Source organism: Schistocerca nitens, chromosome 8 (assembly GCF_023898315.1).
Source record: "Schistocerca nitens isolate TAMUIC-IGC-003100 chromosome 8, iqSchNite1.1, whole genome shotgun sequence".
In the NCBI taxonomy this organism is placed as follows: domain Eukaryota; kingdom Metazoa; phylum Arthropoda; class Insecta; order Orthoptera; family Acrididae; genus Schistocerca; species Schistocerca nitens.
The window spans coordinates 26,353,181-26,373,546 of record NC_064621.1 but is presented as its reverse complement, the minus strand read 5'-3'; the positions used below and the strand labels follow the sequence as shown (position 1 = coordinate 26,373,546).

The window sequence follows — 20,366 nt, the reverse complement described above, 5'->3', positions numbered from 1 at the left end:
ATATGATAATACTTAGAACATAAATTTGCATGAACAGACAGAATTTGCACAAGACTACCCTCCCTTAGGTTACCTTGATGACTGTGGTATCATAAATGGCATGGAATCCTACCACGAAGTTAAGTAACTATAACCCTGTACTAGAACGGGTAAGTGCCAAGGAAACGAAAGAAAGGAAGAATAAAATCACATAGTAAATTCCCAAAGATGTAAAAACTATAGTAAAATACATCAGCAACTAAACACACTTCACACTACAAAATTAAAGATAACTTTGGGGATTCAGAGTAGAGAACAATTACAACATCCTGTCACATTACAATGTGTCAAAATCTATAGTGCTTAATACTAATGTTTTATCATTCTTCTGAGTTCAACATGTCACTTATTGTGAAAGCAATGCTGAATCACTCTTCCTGATGGACTGAAGGGAGGACATGGAGACAAGTATGGGGCATAGCAGCATGTTTAGAAGCCTGGAGTCAGTTTTCTGATAAGATGAAAGGGAATGCAAGGGACATAATAGTATATCCGTGGTCTTGGATTCACCAGTAGGTATCATTAGCCTAGCTTTAGTGTTTCTCAAATGACATTTAATCAGGTATTCAGCTAGTACAAATGCAATGACAGTGAAGAGAGATAGAAAGATACAGTTCAAACCTATTTTTTTGTGTTCTGCCCACGAAATTAGGATGTGCAGTTGTCAAAGACACTGACCTCATACTTGGAAGGGTGAAGCTTTTTTACTGTCAGGCCATTGTGATTTAAGTTTTCCATGATTTTCTCAATTCATTTCAGGCAAATTCCAGAATGGTTCCTTCAATAAAGCCCACGTGTCCTATCCTCATGAAAATATTCTTATATATTCTACGTGTATGCATATTTTGGAGCTATTTATTGTCATTGGATTGCAATGACAAATCCTATATTGTTGTCAGATGGTCCCTGGATAAAAAGATAAATAAATAAATACTACTTCACACAAAATTGCAGTATTCTGTTCAGTCTATTTGATGACACCTTTTTAGAAAAACACTCAAAAAATTTTGTGACCTTTTCACTGCGTGTCCTTCATTTGTGTTTTTATAGTGGCACTGATTGTGTTCTCGTAAGCAAAGGTAATTATTTCTAACTAGTTTAATACTTGGAGAAGGCCTCACCGGAAAATCTGGGAGTGGTTCCTTGAGCAGCAGATCACCCAGGATGTCATTGCAGTATCTGGCCAGTTTGTACTGTTGAGCCTTGCTGCAGTGGTTCTCAAGAGACAGGATGACGGGGTACTCCGATGTCACAAACGCAGTGTCCCGTATTGCATGTATGACATCCTGTCAAAAAAATCACTTCTAGTTCACACATCACAAAATTAGTTAACAAATCTGCAAAAATTCTTAAAAGTAAATACAATGTTACCTCATTGGTATGACCAAACATACAATTCCTGGGTCAATATGGAGACATAAAAAATTAACATGAAAATGAAATAGATGTGACTTCGTCTGGAACATATAGAATAGTGGATATAGGTAAACTGGGCAGACACTTACATCTCAAACACGGAATGCACCTAAATTATGATTGCAAAAGAATTCTGTGTGACAGGAAAAGTGGAATTATCACAGTAAAATATGACTTAAGCAAAATTCTCCATCACACAGGCAATGGGTATAGTTTTTTCGAGTAAAGCACAGAAAATTAATCCCTAGAGGTGATTCTGCTACCTTAGGTTGCAAAGTTAAAATAACTTAACTGAAAGTCCAGTATGTAACAAATAAAGAAGAGCATTTAGGAATGTTTCTAAATGAAACTAAACCACTTTTCTTTATAAATAATTCTTTATAGATTGTTCTGTAGGAAGACACACAAAGGTGGTAGTTTAGGTATTTATAACAGAAATGATACAGCATGTGAAAATATCAAATGTGTTGATGATCTGAGTACCAAAGTGGTACCTGAGGCAGAAATAAATTTAAAACTACAGAAAAACAGTCAGATTATATCAACCCTGTATAGCTCACATGGAAGCAACATTGAAGAATTTTTTAATTGTCTAGAGCCGCATCTCTCAACCTTGTTTTTCTTTGGAGCACACAAAAGTATATTTCAAACTTTTGTGACACCTCTATGTTTGGTTTTTTCCCTAGATGCAAAAAATTGAACACAAACAATTTTTTTTATTTTTTATTTTTTTATTTTTTTTTAATGGAACGACTTTGAAGTATGTTTTACAAACTTATTTCATTAGACTCTTGAATAGGAATGTAAGGCATTTCTTGCAAATTGGGCTACTCCAAGAAATGTTTTGGTGATAATTTTTTTTATTATAGATGTTTTACATGACATTAAGGCTTTAAAAATTATTTTGTCAGATATTAAGACATTAAAAATCTTGTGATGCACCTGACATGTAATAATGACATACTAATGTGTCGCAACATGGCAGTCAAGAAACACTTGTCTAGAGGACTTACTGGAGACTATAAGGTTTTTTTCCCTTAAAAAATGAGAAGAACACCATGTGTTGTGTTGTTTGTTGGAGACATTGACATAGAATCATTAAATAATAGCATTAAGTATTTGTATTATGTTGAGTTATAAGAGTATTACAGCTCAGCACCAACAAGAATTTATACAGATGTGCAGAAATGCATTGATCATGTTCCCACAAAGATATGAAAGGAGGCAGCACATCTAATAACTTTAGAAAACCACATATCTGAGCACAGAACCCTTACTATAGAGATTAGTGTATGTAATGCAGACACAACAACTGTTCTGAATGAGAAATGGGAGATGTTTTATAAGCTATTCTATAAAACTTTAAACATGTCCTACAATAAAAGAACTAAATAAAGCTCTAAATGATAGTGCTGAGAAGTTCCCTCCTGAAATCACTGAACTGAAAAAGACCATGAAATATTGTTACATATGCTTCAAAGGAACTAAATTACAATACTTTTAACACAGTATGAACTTATGAAAAATTGCAGACACACCTTCACTAAACTGAAAATTTGGTAATATGCCTTTCAAATAACCAACTCCAGTTGTGTTAGTAAAACAGCCCAGAACACAATCTACAAAGACTGTGGGAAAAAACAAAACATTGTGAACAAAACAGCATTACATGAAAAGAAAGCATTTGAAATAATAAGTGACCCAGAAGAAGCATGACAGAAGTTTGTACAAAACTTCAGTACAATTGGCACAACTGAACTATATGACTGGGCCCTCATTTTAGAATACACTAGACAATGTTTTTCATCCAAGGCATTACTGAGAAAGATATCCTAGCAATCATCTAAAACATTTGAGCTAATATGTCTTGTAGCTGGGGTGACATTTCACATAAGCTGCTAAAGAAAAGCAGAAGAGGGTTACTAAGTCACTGACATACTAAATAAATACCTTCCTCTACGATGGACAGGGACAGATGGAGGACAGGAACTAGCAATGGCTGAGACCATGGGGTACAGGAATGAAGATATACTGCAGGGAGAGTTCCCACCTCTGCAAAGTTGGTGTTGATGGGAATAAGCAGTCACTGATGTCAAGCACATCATGCTGGGTGGCAACGACCATAAATGCAGACAGACAGCTTGTTGGTGGTCATATCCATGTAGAAAACCACACAGTGGTTGCTGCTTAGTTGGTAGGCCGCATAGTTGATTTCACAGGCTATCCTAACTTTGATGGGATAGGAGATGTCTATGACGGGAGTGGAGTAGGTGGTAGTGGGAAGATATATGAGACTGGCCCAATAGCTGACAATATCGAACAGTCTTCTTTCAATGTGCCTGGCTGCCATTTAGTGTCTAGTCTGTGTGATAAGTAGCAAGCTATCCATTTAATATTTCTTTATTACTGCAAATAAGCTACTTGTAAATGATGAAAAGACAATGACAACAAAATTCCTTTTTAATTATACTCTAAATATAAATGTTGCTCAATTTACACTTCTGCCGGCATTCAGCCATATAAACAAACACAATTTTTTGGGATTAATACTGGATAAACACCTGAGTTGGAAGGAGCACATTAGGTTATATTTGTAAGAAAGTCAGTATAAGAATGTACATATTAAAACAGGTCTCAGCATTCCAAAACCATGATCCCTTAAGGTAAAATTTTTGGACTGATAAATTTGCATCAGCAGTCTATATAGAAAAGCCTTTTAGATTATAAAAGAGTCAGTATGCATGGTAGCTAAGGTAAACAAGAGAGAACCGTGTAACGAAATTTTCAAAAAATATAAGATACTGACCCTCTACCTATGTATATCCAGCAGACAATGATGTTTGTGAAACTATATCCAGTACATAATGTAACGAACAGCAACATGCATAACTACAACATACAGGGAAGCGAAAATTTTCACAGAATCACACATAATAAAAAGGCTGCAGATGCAATCGATATACAAAAGGGACTTTTTTTTTTTACAATAGACTACTATCTTATTTTAAGATAACTGATTTAAATACCGTAAAGAAGCACCTTTTAACAGAGAAACACTTACATTCAATAGAAGATATCAAATTTTAATAAGCACTTGTAAAACTGTTAGTGTACTTAGCAACAAGTTTGTCTTTTAAACATAAAACATAACTTCTGACCCTCACTTTTGATATTAAGGTATGTATTCCACTTTTATATCGTAAGAGAATTACAAATAGTACAACCTTGTATCTCATCATGTATATAAACTAAAGCTATGACAATGCTCAAAAACTGATTGTTATATGCACAGTAAATAAACAAATAAATAGATAAACATGTGCCAAGCTCAACTGTTACAACACATACGAAACAGCAATTTATAAACAATGTACTTAGGTACAAAATAATATACGAACACATAACTTGTTCATCTTTTCTATGTCAAACTTAGTTACAACAAAATCTTTGAAAAGTTTGGAATCACCTTGAACAAAATATCTGTACATGCTGCTCTGCCATGTGTTATTATTGGTTCTTCTTCATCCCTCGTTCCATCCCAACAGTCTAATTCAATGCACCTGTGAATAATTACAGTAATTTGCAAGAAGACTGGTTTAAAGAAGAAATAAAAAAATTAGTATTATGTAAGTAGGGTTAATACCTAATAATGGTGATTAGTATATTGCCATTCTGACAAAAGAGAGAGAAGCCGGTAGACTGCATGGCTGCTAACACAAGCATTTTCTACTGCATCAAAGACGGGGCAGTCTGTGAAATCGGCAATGTGCTTCACCTACTTAGCTGCAACCGCTGTACAGCATTCTATATGGGTATCACTGCTAACAAGTCGTCTGCCTGCAGCTGCGAAAATGTGTTCAAGACACAGCTGGACCACCCAGCTGCAAAGCATGCCACGCAAAATGATGTGCTTGACTTTAACAACTGCTTCATGTGCTATGCCATTTGTATTCTCCCCACCAATACCAGCACTTCTACAGTGTGCAGGTGCAACATATTCTTCATTCTCGTCATAACCCCCCCAGCCCTCTGATCTCAACCTTTGCTAGTCGCTGTCCTCCACATGCCTTAAATACCCTTCCATATTCCCAATTCAGCCCCAGATATGCCTTCTTCCTCCAAAGCGCACCACAATTTTCCTTTCCCCCTGTCTGCTTCACTCCTCTCCATCATCCACCCTTCCAGCACAGCCTCCTAAAACGCCACTGGACAGTCAACCATCCTGTCCTTCCACATCACTGCACACTCCAATGGAAGATGTGTGTTACGAACATCTGACAATGCACTTTGTCTGACAGCAAACCTAACAGTCTATTTTTAAATGTGCCATTTGGATGCTCAACACACTCTATATGTGGTGAGTAATAATCTATTCATATTGTTATTCCATCCTGTCTTTTCCTTACTTTTATTTGTACCAAACACAGAAATGTATTTGACTGGCTGCAAGAATGGTCTATCCTTTGAACACTGTACTGGGATAGTAGACATCATTGATGCAAAATAATGACAGCAGCAAAACCAAACTGGGTGATTGTGGTTTCCAAATGAGATTCCACTGTAGGATGAACTGTTTAGTGCTGACAAGAGAGATCTTTATTGACTAATAGTATTTTGTGGGCCAAAGTAATGATTAATGATTTGTGTGGAAGGAACTGTAGTAGCCAAATATTCATATGGTTGTAGTTAATGGTGTCACAAATTGTATCAGAAGTTATCTGAATTCTGTCCATGTCATCTTGCTAGTTGGCTGAAAGTGCTCCCACAGGTTATTGGGTTGTTGTTCTTGTTTAGTGGGGAACTGGGTGGTCTTGTGCTGTCTTGACCAAGGTACTGACTCAAGTGCATATTGTTTGATTTACAGGTGCTAGCGCATTTACGACTGGATTTACTTTGCTTGTTAATATTGACTTTTCCCACAATTGAGTTGATCCTGCTCTTACCAATGTTTAATGTAAAACCCAGTAAAGAGGAAATATCAAATGAACAGCATGTAACAAAACTGAGACTTGATTAACTATTAAAGGACTATTAAAGACAAGTGGGCAAATTTCATTTCAGGGATTGTACTGGGTTGCAAAACGCCAACACCTGAAGAAACAGAGCTTTGCTCCAAGGACCAAATAGGCCGTGGCATGTAGGATTCCCCCGCTTACTGTTTTCTGGCACTTGCATACAAACTATGTTTAACTGTACTGAAGCATCTAGAGTTCAAATAATAGCACTGCAGAAGAGTAAATTAAAATAAAGAATTTGTGTTAATGGTTCATTTCAGTAGATAGTAACACTTATGGTCTCTTATCGAAATATTTTGATACAACATATCAACTAAACCTAATTCTACTATTTTGCCAAGGAAAGTTAGAGTCACCATTACTGATGAGTTAATTTTATTAAAGGTGGAGAAAATCCATAGAGGAAAGTAATTAACATGAATTACATAACAAAAAGTGAGAGTATTCATATCTTTGGTTGGTGAAATGTAAGTTGGTCACATAATTTGCTATTAACATAGTTAAAGTGGGGACAGAAAGATAATTACACAATTAATGCAAGCAAAAGAATTAAAATCACTGCTAATTGGGAAATGAGTTTTGTTTGGAATGCAAACATTTGTTTATGTGATTCTTTTCTGTAGTTGCAGGTAATCAGAGGCTTCATTACCATTGCAATATATTATGACCAGCTAACGAAGTCACAGATATTCTGAATTAAGGAGAGATATTTTTACAATAAAAGAAAATATTTCCATATGATCCTAGTTACAACATATTATAAAGAAAGAGAGATCAATTTTTCTCATACCAATATTAGGAGAAAAAAATTAACATCAAATTAAATTACCAATACTCTGTAGCAGTTGAGGGTTATCTCTGACTACATACTCAAAGATATAATTTATTTGTCACAGTTGAATTTATTGCAGTACACAAAAGAGAGAAATTTTCACATATTTCGTTACGAACACTTTTTTCAAAGTTTTTCTCATAAGTAAATGTTTGCCTAACAAAGTGCTGCGACTTAGTATTAGTCTGAGCTGAGCGGATTTGTTAACTGTTCATTAGTCTTGAGTAGGATCTGTAATAATTGACTTGTTAACGTTAGTTGTTTAAGCCTGCATTGTGTATTGTAAAGTACAGCATGTTTATATGTTTTGAGCCTAAGTTTCCCTTCCTTACAAGAAACAATCTATAGTCATGATAAGAGAGTAGGATTGTGTAGCAGCGTTTTACTTTTCAACATTCAATAACAAACTGTTAGAACTCTCAACAATCCTGGAACCTAACAAGAAAAGTAAGGGATAAAAATTTATGAAATCTTCTATTATAATCACTGCACATATTTCTGGTGTGCTTGACGGAAGATGAAATAGAGTAGTAGCGAATCAGGAAGCTAGTAAAACATAGTGTAGCATATTGTACTGTGGCTCACTCTGTTGCAACATCTTAAACATAAACAGGACTCTGGTTTACGCACCAATATAGTACATCACCCATCACAACATATGGGAGGGTACTGAGCAGCAACATATGGACCCAATCAACATCTGAGCATCATGATGTGCAGAGCACCAGCTTACAGTGACTTATTCCATTAGTTGTGGAAATACTCAACAGTGCAGCATTTGTCAAGGACATAAATCACTCACAGATTAGCAAGATCTGTTCTGTCAGCAGCAAATACTCATCCATACACTTCTTGTATTGTCCAGTACAGTCTCTAGAGCGTTGACAACTATGCTGGAATACATAACTCCGTTGGAATACACATACGGAATTCCTGACAAAGAAACCAAGCAGCTTTGCATTTTCAATGCAAATACAAGTAAATTCTACTGACATGAGTACACAAAAATAGCATACCATAGATATTTTGAATCTGTCATTACATACAGTACAATTTTCTGGACCAGCATATCTTCAATATTGAAACTGATGTACCTTCACTCATGGTACACATGATCTCAGAGATCACACGTCTATACAGTTCACAGGTCCGCTTATAAAGGCCACCTGGGTTGGTGCCCCGGTGTGCTCTGGTGAGTCGCCAAAGAAACAGTATTATTTAAATGATCACAAACGAGTGCTTGGCCTGTTTTATAACCAGTATTACAGTTGTCCAGTCAATGTGTTCAGTGCTACACACACCCTGTACTTCATTGTATCTTGTGTGTTCCTCTATAAAGTAAGACATTAGATATATCACATTTGTTCTTGCTATAGCAAACTTGGCGATAAGTAAGGGTTATGTTTTCTCCATGTGTTACTGTCAGTGTTAAATCATCTGATGAATGTCTTAATGGAAAAAATATCCCAACATCTCATTGCCAAGCAGCAAGCTTTTTCAGAACAACAGCAGGCTGTCGCCACCACTCTAAACCAAGTGGCATCCACATGTCCGCAACAGGTTACTCTCCCATCAGTGCAACTGTCACTCTTTCCAACAGATGATGAACCAGCTGAAGATTGGGACTCTTACAAGATACAGTTACACCAACATTTCCAGGTTTTTCGCATGGATGATGTAAACTAATGTAGGGCTTTCTATCTTTCCTCGTTGTCACTGCATAATTATCAGTTGTCATGCAAACTTGCACTTCTGCAAGAACCGGCCAGCTTATAATTTGATGAATTGTGCAAGCTTCTCTAACCTATTACTGTGACAGAACACATGTTACTGCAATGCATGTAGACTTTTACGTTTGTCAGAAATGTGGAAAACAATCTTATGAAGCCTGGGCTCTAAAATTACATTGTTAAGGGTTAAGCTGCCGTCATAAATTTTTCACTAGTACTCATCACAAATCATATGCTGATCACATAGTTCGTGATTTGTTATTTGTCTGGCCCTGGATAGGGAAGGCCACAAAAAAAGCTTTACAGTGCGAGAATATGACACTTACAGATGTGCGCAATATAGCACAGTCCTTTGAAGTGTCATGGATCACAGGCATTGAGATTTCTTCATGGGACGGGGGGGGGGGAGGGGGGAGGTATTGGAAGTTGCTCAATCAACCCCTCTTAGGCACACTACAAGTGTTCAGGATGATGGGAATGCCATTGCAGCAGTACAACCTTCAACCCAGCGTTGCATGGGGCAGCATCAGTTATGGCCACAGCAGTAACAGGCAGTGTCACAGCAATGGCTGCGTGCCCCTTTTCCATCTTACCCATACTGCCTCATCCAACATGAGCATGCTGTGTGCCCTAAGCATTGGGCAGTTTGCAACACGTATCGAAAGAATGGCTACATTGTCTTGGGGTGTAACTCCTCTTCGAACAAGGTGGACACAGTAGTACTGACGGATATAAACAGTATCTCTACAATGACTGTTCGCCCGAACAAATTGTTTATTGACTTGCGTGTGTTTAATAAACCACTAAAATGCAAGTGGACACATGATCTGCAGTGACTTTAGTAAACACACAAATGTATATGGACTTGGGCTCCCCTCTCCTCACACAGGTTTCATCGAAGTTTGTAAGCTACAATAAACAGCAGATTGTGATCCTATGTCGGTTCTCCACTCCTGTCTATTACAAATCTGTTGTTCACCCTCCCACCTTCCTTGTTGTGGAACATTCCCTTACCGCAAACCTGTTTGGATCAGATGCATTTAAAACTTTTAGTGTCTCCATTGCCACTGAGGTAAATTTAGTGTCAGATCAAGTTCTGTGTCAGCAACTGGAATCCTCTGCTCTGAGTTTTCATCTCTGTTTTCCCCTTGGTCACTTGGCCTGCTTCATCCAGTGAATGGGCTTTGCCACAGGCCGCTGTTAAGATGCTGATGGGTAAACTTTGCCTCTGTGGCAACTTCAGTGTCACTGTTAATGTACACTCTTTGAAATAAAACTCGACCGGCGACCGGCCGCTTCAGAGGCTAAGTCCGCGCCGATCGCAACATGGGACAAAAAAACTGGCCAACTCGCTAATTCTCTAAGTCCGGTTATCTGCACAATCTGGCAACACTGTAGACTGCGGCACTTCCTGGAGGAAAACTTGTCCCATGATAGAGAAACTCTGGGCTGATTACGCCTGTGGTCTAGCGGTGGCGTGCGTTGTTAGTGTTCGTAATGTCAGTGGATCGAGAGCAGCTGGCATAAAATATTTTTATAGCCTCTTCTGTCTGAATGCTGAAGATGTGAATGTAATGGTAGCGCAGATTCAACCTATTTTGCTTTCTGACACACCGATATCAAAATTTTATCCAGTAATGATTTTGCGGCAGATTTCCTGCAGACTGTCCTCTTCTGGACGCCGTATGCGGCAAAGCTCCGGTATCCATTTGCTGGCTACTGGCAGCGGTCGTGGCGACAGCAGCGGCGCTGCACTCCCCCGTTCTTTATCGAAAGCGCCTGCTACCGCTCATCGCTTTTGATGATTTAAAATGCTTTATTATTAAATGTTGCTCCACAGAAAATTTCTACAATTTCCATTCACGCTCAAAAGCAACGGAGACAGACGCCCTGAGTAGTAGGCGGGTATTATATTACATTAATCGGCAAGAGCTGAGTATGGCCTGAAATTAATTTTATAGACTGGGACGAAATTAAACCACCTCACTACATTCGATGAATTTATAAATGCTTCATGCCTCGTTTCTTTTCCTTTCAAACTCAATTATTTGTGCAACTTTTGGTCAATGTTTGGATGTTTTCGTCAAGCCAGAGTGAGTGTCTGTGGTGTAAAGTGTATTACAGTTCTTGTTTCATTCCTTATGGTAAGTCTATGAGATAAACTGTGTGAATACCTTGCAATGCATGCTCTGTAGCAGTGCAGGAACACTGCACATTTGGAGTTCCATGTATGGGTTCATGAAGTATTTATTGTTGATCTGAAGTGATAGTTAAGGTCATCATATTTAAACCAGAAAAATTTGTCCTTTTGGAGGTTTCAGAGAAGGGAAAGGAATTGCTAACGCCGGTGTTAGAAAACGTCTACAATTAAATACTATTGGAAAAATTTAGAAGAGGGGAACTATATTAATCAACATGTGCACTTCATAAACAACCTCCTGACATGTTAGACCTATATGACGATCAAAGCTCAAATTTATATCGTTGACAGTCGGTTTGAATCTTTTCAGGATCTATTTTACAGTGAAGCACCTTGGCATTTGCAAAGCAGACATCCATGATATTAACTTAATTTACTAAGTCGAAATCGGACGAAGATTGATGTTTAAAGGCATTCTTCAGATTTCGCATAAGGAACTTTTACTAGCAGTTTGCAACTCCATTAATTAAAATGGAAAATAAAATGTTGTCGTCAGCGGCTTCTACCGTGATTGGAACTGCTATGTCATATAGTACGAGCACTGCAACTCACAAGGGAACCTCTGAGCTAACGACACACTGTCGGCAAGAGGCGGACTATAGTCACTGCGATGTTGCCTGAGCCTCAAAACGCAACCTTAAACACACAAACAGAGGAGGAGGAGATTACTGTTTTAACGTCCCGTCGACAACGGTGTCATTAGAGACGGAGCACAAACTCGGATTAGGGAAATATGGGGAAGGAAATCGGCCGTGCCCTTTCTAAGGAACTATCCCGGCATTTGCCTGAAGCGATTTAGGGAAATCACTGAAACCCTAAATCAGGATGGCCGGGCACGGGATTGCACCGTCGTCCTCCCGAATGCACACACAAACAGGTGTTACTTATGTGAAGAACGCCGTTCTTGGAGTCCAGAAATTAAATATACTTTCTAAGTGTCTCATCTTACAGTGGATTATATCGTACGAGTCTTCGATGTGGAAAACGAATGTCAAGTGAATTTAGCGAGGTAATGCCGGCCTACACCCGGAAGTAAATGCACTATCAGAGTGTTGACAAATACTTGCTACGACGCTGCCATTTCTCGGCTCTCTTACGAGGCAGCTCTTCAGCGAAATGCTTGCCGTGATTCTCCGATATGGTTCTTCAGAGTGGAGACGCGCGCGCACGTTTGGTTTTTATGCGGCGTTCTCCCCTGATGGTTTCTAACGTCGCCTTGTGGGCTATGTATACATTTGAGACATTCAATCATCATTAATCCAGAATGATACAAGTTTCAGCTTCCGGCGTGGGAGAAGGCTGTTGACGCCGACATTATATCATTTCAACGTAGGGAAAGCAAAACGGGTCATTCAATGTTTCTCATTCAACATAAAGCATGTGAGATAATTTTCCGTAACGTTCATAATCATCTAAAAATACAAACGAAGTTGGAAGCTTATTCGAATTGAATATAATGTAAGATACCAAACGCTTTGCACCTCGATGTCGAATTTGTCCACGTGCAATCTTTTGCAGCATACACATAGAATGTCATGATCACCACGAGAATGAAGAAATATGTTGGTAAGGATGGAAGCAAGAAGAGACGCAGTCAACAAATATTCGATTCCTCATGGCATTCATTTCATTTGAGACGTAAGAAGAGGTAAAGCGGGATATTACTTTCGTTAACACGAAAGATATGCCGCATATATTGATAACGAGGAAGTCTGCGTCTTCATACGTTGCCTCCTTGAAATCTGTATGCTCTATTATATACTAAGTAGCCCGATCATTGTTTCAGTAATGTTGCCCTCTTGTTTGACCCCGTAACGATGAACAGATTCCAAATGCATGTCTCTGCATGAAAGTAGCTGTTCGAACCTTTCCTGGGTTGTTTTTTGTGTTTTATTGCTTGGAATTCTTGAAGCAGACCACTGCGCCTTTCCCCCTCGTGGGTTAGGTCTCAAAACTAAACCGCTTTTTATCCAATGGCATAAATTATTCAGACAGCATCAGCACAAGACTATCAAACAAAGCCTTCCATTTACAGTTGCAACACTCTAACCAGCACTGACCGAAGTGTAATCCACGGTCATGGTCCGAAATTAGCAGCTGTCTGCTACTGTGGCAGCCGGCCGAGGTGGCCGAGCGGTTCTAGGCGCTACAGTCTGGAACCGCGCGACCGCTACGGTCGCAGGTTCAAATCCTGCATCGGGCATGGATGTGTGTGATGTCCTTAGGTTAGTTAGGTTTAAGTAGTTCTGAGTTCTAGGGGACTGATGACCTCAGAAGCTAAGTCCCATAGTGCTCAGAGCCAGTTGAACAGTTGCTACTGTGGCAAAGTCCGTACTACACTTTCGATTCCGCAGCACCATTTTATCTGGTAACACTGTGTAGTTGCAGAGTTGTGCCAGCATGTCTGTCCTCACACTGTCAACTTTATGTATCTCACTTCTCCTGTAGCGTTGATCACGAGGAGCCGAAGTAAATGAGTGTATTCTGCATGACGTAACATTCAGTATTCCCTTCTTTCATAGCCACTCTTCATGTGCATCGATACCAAATAGGAATGTGAAAACTCTTGCGCGTGAGAGAATGACAATAACAATCGTAACAAGAACAAGCGAATAATGAATGATGTTTATTCCAACGCAGAACGAGAATGGCTTTAAATATAAAAATCTATATCCATATCTATTGATCTTTGAATTGGCACAATGCAAATATATTCTTAGCATTTAGTTACTGAATTTAGTTCTGGATGTTTGCAGAGAAAAGGATAAGTCGGTACTTCTCGCTAGTGTAATATAATGTTAACCAACAACTACCCATTCCTTAGATCACGACTCAAGCAGGTCCCCAAGTAGCTACCAAGGCACTGCTGCATTCTGTTCCCTGACATTGCTGTGATGACGGTTTATGCAGATAGTTCCGATTATGAAATACAAAACGTATTGCAGGTTAGTTCCTAGGAGAGTAACATTAAATTTACGTTATGGGAATTTAGCAGGATTAAAATGGTTCAAATGGCTCTGAGCACTATGGGACTCAACTGCTGAGGTCATTAGTCCCCTAGAACTTAGGACTAGTTAAACCTAACTAACCTAAGGACATCACAAACATCCATGCCCGAGGCAGGATTCGAACCTGCGACCGTAGCGGTCTTGCGGTTCCAGGCTGCAGCGCCTTTAACCGCACGGCCACTTCGGCCGGCTTTAGCAGGATTACTCAACATGAACTCTGAAATTGGGTGACTGACCGCACAGGTGCTAAACGTCGTCAAGAGTATACGATGTCCTAATCGCATTAGGAATATGAAGTTCGTCTTCGACAGCTCGCAACTTTCACATTGCTATCTCCACCCTACTCCAGACAGCCCTCGGTGGAGTTGCACTACGTTGCCGATGTAATGGAAGGCTTTCAAACCGACAACAGACCACATAATTAAAAAATACAAGCGAATTCTCTTGCAGCGTAAGCTTATTGTAACTAATATAAAAATTATTGGAGAGGAACCTTGCCCTATTAAAAAAAGTAAAATGTTACACACTGTTGACGTCAAACAGACATTATCTATGTCCTGTCTTGTGTCCTACTCATCTATAATATCAAGTGTACTATAAAAATGATTATATATAATGGATGATAATGTAATGCATTGTTACCAGATGGTGGGTTCACAACAGTATTGATGCGAAAATAAAACAGAAGTTCTCAAAAGTGCAGTTGTGTGTTTTCGTACGTTTTCACCTCGAGATGTACAGTCGTGCTCAAAAGTATCCGAACGACCTGAATTGCATTTCGCCTGATTCGCATGCAACCGACATAATGCAGCTGTCTAGCAGGTCCTCTAATCTCTCCTTGGTACTGTCGTTTGACTATTGGTGCAATAAGTCACCACTAGAAAACACTGCCCTGTATCGCAATAACTCAAGATGTAAAGTAATACCACGATACTACAAATATCAGGGAACACCTTATCACAGATAAGACTGTCCTTAAGGCTTGTAAGCTCACATTTATTACAATAAATGACATATCTGAAATGTTACCACTCTCATTATTACGTCAGATTGGTAATGCACGTTGTAAGTTCGTCGTATTCATGATTTCCTCTTCAAAGTAACATACCGTACTTATTATTTAACACAAAATGACATTAAAAATTTAAGCTATTCACGAGCAGCTAGTTGAGAATATGTATGAACTTCAAATGACACGACGAACCGTCTTGTTCCGCATATGGATTCAAACCCAGCTCATGCAGACTAAGCAAAGAATTCGTGACTGACGGAAACTAACAGTCATTCCTGATTAGGCATACAGAGAGTGATATACCTCAATTTTAGACAGTATCAGTTAGCAAATATCAACTTTAAATTGCATAACGCAAACATTTTTAACAGATGCGAATTCCTACCCGGCATCTATTGTCCCTGTTAACGAACTACGAGAGATGTTAACTATTGCTTCTTCACAAGTAACTTACTTGAAATGCCGTGAGGTAAAGCTTTGTGCTGGACACGGATTCGAACCCAGAACCTAATCGGATTGCTATCGAAGCACAGTCAAATGTGACATATCGGATTTTCGCGGCAGTAGCTAGATGTTTTAACTGAAACGACGAGACGAAACATTAATTTTTTCCTTCCCAAGACTCCAACCCGGCACCTATCGCTGTTATATTCTAGAGAAAACGAACGTTAAATATGGGTTTGTTGCACCAGCAGTGACATGTGAGCATGTTTGAACTAGAAATAATATGACAAAGAGTTCAGCGCTCACTGGGAATAGAGCCCCACACATATCGTTGTTGACTACACACAAAGAGACGTCTGCTACCGAATTTTTCTCCACCAGCTGCTCTGAATAACATCTTGAACTTACAGTCATCTCGCAAATAGTACTGTGTCTCACTGGGAGTTAAAAACGTCAGATATCGTTAGTGTAGACAACGAATGGAAGTACATTAAAAATCAAAATTATTATCCACCAGCAGATAGGTGTTCTCATGCTAGAGCTTGATAATACATAATTAAATCTTTAGTGCCGGGCAAGGATTCGATCCCATTCACGCGTAATATGTGGAGATGTTGAGGAATCTGCAGTTTTGAACAAACAACGAATTGTAGCCGAGCTGTATTGCCACGAAGGGATCAAATTCCGCGTTAAGGGCGGTCTGAGTTGCATTCCCAGTTCGGAACCAATTTTATCGACGTACAGAAGCTCGGATAAAAGATGGAATAAGTGTCCTGTGACCATACATAGCGTTTGTTTCGTCACTTGAAATAAATAACTAGTATAAGAAAGGTTACTGGTGATAGAGTTTCTACATGTCGCCACTCCAGACTTTATTGTGGTTCAACCTACCGTCTACTTGGTAGAGAAGGAATATCATCTTTAATGTGAATTTTCAGACCACACTGCCATTATATCTTCTTCACTTGGTGTAGCCAGGAGAGAATGGAATCTGTCTCTCCCTATCTAAAATCATCGACAGAGGTGGGAATCGGACCGAGATTATAGGTATAACAACCTACCATCCGTCCAACAGACCACGAAATCCTCTTCTCTGCGACACATTTTTCTATCGTAACGCCGTTGCGCCACATTGGATGAGAATTCTGACACACAGGCTCCCTGTAGTAATTTGCAGCATGATCAGTAAATTCATTTACTTGGTTGACCGATTCACCATGAACTAGCTGCCTCAGCTACCCAGTGCATACATTCGACTCTATTTTGTAATCACCGAAATAAAATCACCTGTTTGTAGAAAACGTCGTTCAGTCCAAAAGTAAAGCTGTAACTGTTTGTCTCTCAGAAGTCAAGACCTGGTAATATGCATAATCTCACAGTGATGTGGAATCCAAAAAATCTGGAGGAATAGTTGTCGAGCTCGGGAGCTGTTGTAGCCACGTGTCAGCTAGTAGCGTAAATAAGATGTCGCGAGTTCAAATACATTCAGTGCTACATTTTTTAAAACGCAATTCTGCTGTCTGCTGAAGTTATCAATCTAATGGAACTTTGAACATAATTCCCTTCACTTCTCAACCCAAAGTAGTCGCATGTGGAAAAAGGGCTAACTACTGTGACATTTTGTTCTATTCAGGTTTAATAGACAGCAGGCAGCAGATGCATCTCGAAGATGTGTAGGGAGAGCGCATCGTGCCATAATATGTCAGAAAAGTATTTTCTACATTAGCTGTCGTGTGGTAGTGAGATTTTATTCTTCTTCAAACTTTGTTTGACAGCTTTAACTCAGAACAAGTTTTCTACATGCATGTAATCAATAAACTGCATGTGCATTGTCAGACTGTCATAGGAACATCAGAGAATTCGCATATATCGTTGATGATTAATTTCTCTCTCATGTTTACTATTGTTTTAACAACACTAAAGGAAACCTTACGAAAATTGTGCACTGTATTATAAGAAATGAAATTAAACTAACCACGATAACCTTACGACGAAAGTCTGTTTTAATAAAACCGAGTATCTGTACACAAGCGTGCCTCTATCGACACGAATTAGTAAAATACTACTCACTTAGATTTTGATTGGGTCTGTGTTTAATTGGTATGCTGTGTCATACTCAAGATGCAAATGTGGCATTTCATAAATATAGTTACGTATTCCTATAAACCCAAAATTCGCTTGTCAGCAGCGGAAAGAGGCGTTACCTGTTGTGCAGCATTGTAAGTTTTTCAACATTGCACTCTGAGCCGGAAGCATTTTCTTGCGATGTCCTTATTGATGTTTGATCCGACTGCTTGTAGCTCTTTCACAGAAGGGATAAAAACGTTGCAGTCAGTGAGACTGGAACTGCGAACCATAAGGCATTAAATGATGTTCAAGCACTTGTGTTCCAGCAGCGGTATGAATAAAATGATAGTAATAATAACAGTAATAATCGAATTATCCGGCAACTTCACACTTCACAGTGGATTTTCTCGAACGAAGAAATTTGCTGAATTTGTGAAAAATCAAAATGGCTTCACATCCAGCCTATGATGCCTAGAACAGTCTTTACATCCTGCTGACATGAGAATAGCATAATCTCTGCGTCAGAAGCTTGCTTCTACTTGACCATTTAATAGACCCATATTTTTCCACCGTGATTAATTTTGTAAGCTAAGCACATCATCCGTTACAGCACACTCCTGGGGCTGGAAAATGTGGCCATAATGGTCTGGTGGAACGAACTATCACAGGTGCAATGCGTGGGTTCAGGCACTTACTTTTAAGAGGTACAAACATATTTATTTTACCTCTGGTAACCTCAAGAGAAAGACGTTATAATCCAGAATCCGCATTAAACATCACGTTCCTTCATCACCAACTGGGCAGAGCCGGTTTACGTTGGGAATTGACATAGCGGAAGTCATGGTAAACAGAAATACAGTCGCCAGTAAGCTTACTTACATTAGAAAATTTTATTTTATTTGATGAACCGATAGCCATTTAAAGGCACAGGGCTCTTATTTTACTTGTACTTGATTGAAGTAGAGACGTTGAAAAATTTGGTGCTGGCCTGTGATTCGAATTCGTATCTCCTCTTTCGAGGATCTGAATCTCTCGGAACAGTATAGTTCAATCACTTCGTTCCTTTTCCAAAGACTGCAATCTTCTCTAGGTCTCCTCCAAAGGTAAGTATGTGGGTCTGAAACCTGATCCAGTACAAAAATATTCATAATTTCATTTCAAGCTTTATCAAGTGCACACCCACCTGCTAGTGAAAATTAACGCGCATTTTTAATGTCTGTTCATGTGTTGCCAACAATCGCAACAGGTGTCGTTATTTCTGGTCAAACACGCACACATCTTACTGTTCATAAGTAAGCAACTGATACTTAAGCTATATTCGTGGATGCACGGTAGGTGTGCAGTTCGATTGTCGCTTAGGCACAAAAGTTTGTATCCTTATTTTAGATTCAGACACCTAGCGGCTTGTGAGAAAAACCGATACGTAACATTTGATTTTTCTTAGTTAACAATCCGATTACGTGTTGGGTTCGTATGTCCGTCACAGAACTTCACATCATGCACTTCATCTTTAAATGAATGCACACTTTGTTACTTCAGAATGGAGGTATATCAGACATCTTTCGTGGTTAGATAACAGGGACGAAAGGGTCTTGATGGGAGTCACGGTTTATTACAAAAATTGTCGTCTTTTATTTTCAAATTTAGATTTGGTTACTGGTATTGGCAAAAATTTCGGTAATTCATGACTCTTCATGGCTAGTCATCAATACGATGTGATTAGATTAGATTAGATTACATTAGATTAATTCTTGTTCCATAGATCATGAATAAGACATTTCTTAATGATGTGGAACGTGTCATTTTAATGAAAGATTTCTTTAAATACCATGATTCAATTTCTTTACAACAATTTTTTACACTCTCTCTCTTCTCTCATTGCTTTTTATTTCTCTCTCTCTCTCTCTCTCTCTCTCTCTCTCTCTCTCTCTCTCTCTCAGACACACACACACACACATTCTTTTTTATTTATATTTGTTTGTTGTGCTCGACTATCGGCGAGGCACGAAAACGCCTGTGAATGAGTTTCTTAGTTTTGAGTACACTTACGAAAGAAATATAAAAACAACAATGAGAGTTACTGATTTATTATGCTTAATTTGCAGCCAGTTCTGAGTATTATTAGTAACTACGCTCCAGTCCCTAAACCTAGTTACAGAAAGCGAATCAGACGCATTAGGTGTTCCAGGCCGTAACAGCTGCGACTTGGAGACACCAGCTATGGTCACTTCCCAGCCCGCTGTAGGATCACATCGGTTCGTCTTCTTCCTGCTGGTACTGTAACTGAGATTTGGCAACAAGGCAACGTATGTTTGGCAACTCTGTGATCGACGAGTTACTTCCTGGTGTGCAAGGAATTAAGCCTCAAAGTTCACTTGATTTTACCTGTAATTTCCATTGAATAATCTGAGTTATTATCGCTTGAAGGGTAACAAAAGATTGTAAATTTACGGGTTTGAGCCCAGGAAAGTGGTTGCAGGTGGAAATCGCAACTAATCTCGACCTTTAAATAGCGGCTTACGAGTTCTAGTCACTATTGCCGTCATACGAGGCAGCTCAGACCCATACCTCTTCGCCAGCTCTATGGTAACGCGCTGACCGGT

The 20,366-nt window shown here is 39.0% G+C and overlaps 1 protein-coding gene across 3 annotated transcripts in view; it reads right to left on the bottom strand.

Moving 5' to 3' along the window:
- The window catches only part of LOC126198524 (1-phosphatidylinositol 4,5-bisphosphate phosphodiesterase-like), a 590,920-nt gene that overhangs the window by 283,740 nt on the left and 286,814 nt on the right, over window positions 1-20,366 (bottom strand). For all 3 annotated transcript variants that reach the window (XM_049934913.1, XM_049934915.1, XM_049934914.1), the window contains exons 10-11: window positions 4,922-5,015; window positions 1,161-1,325 (exon numbers count right to left, since the gene is read on the bottom strand). In XM_049934913.1, the coding sequence (XP_049790870.1) occupies window positions 1,161-1,325; window positions 4,922-5,015 (259 nt within the window). The remainder of the gene's footprint in view (window positions 1-1,160; window positions 1,326-4,921; window positions 5,016-20,366) is intronic.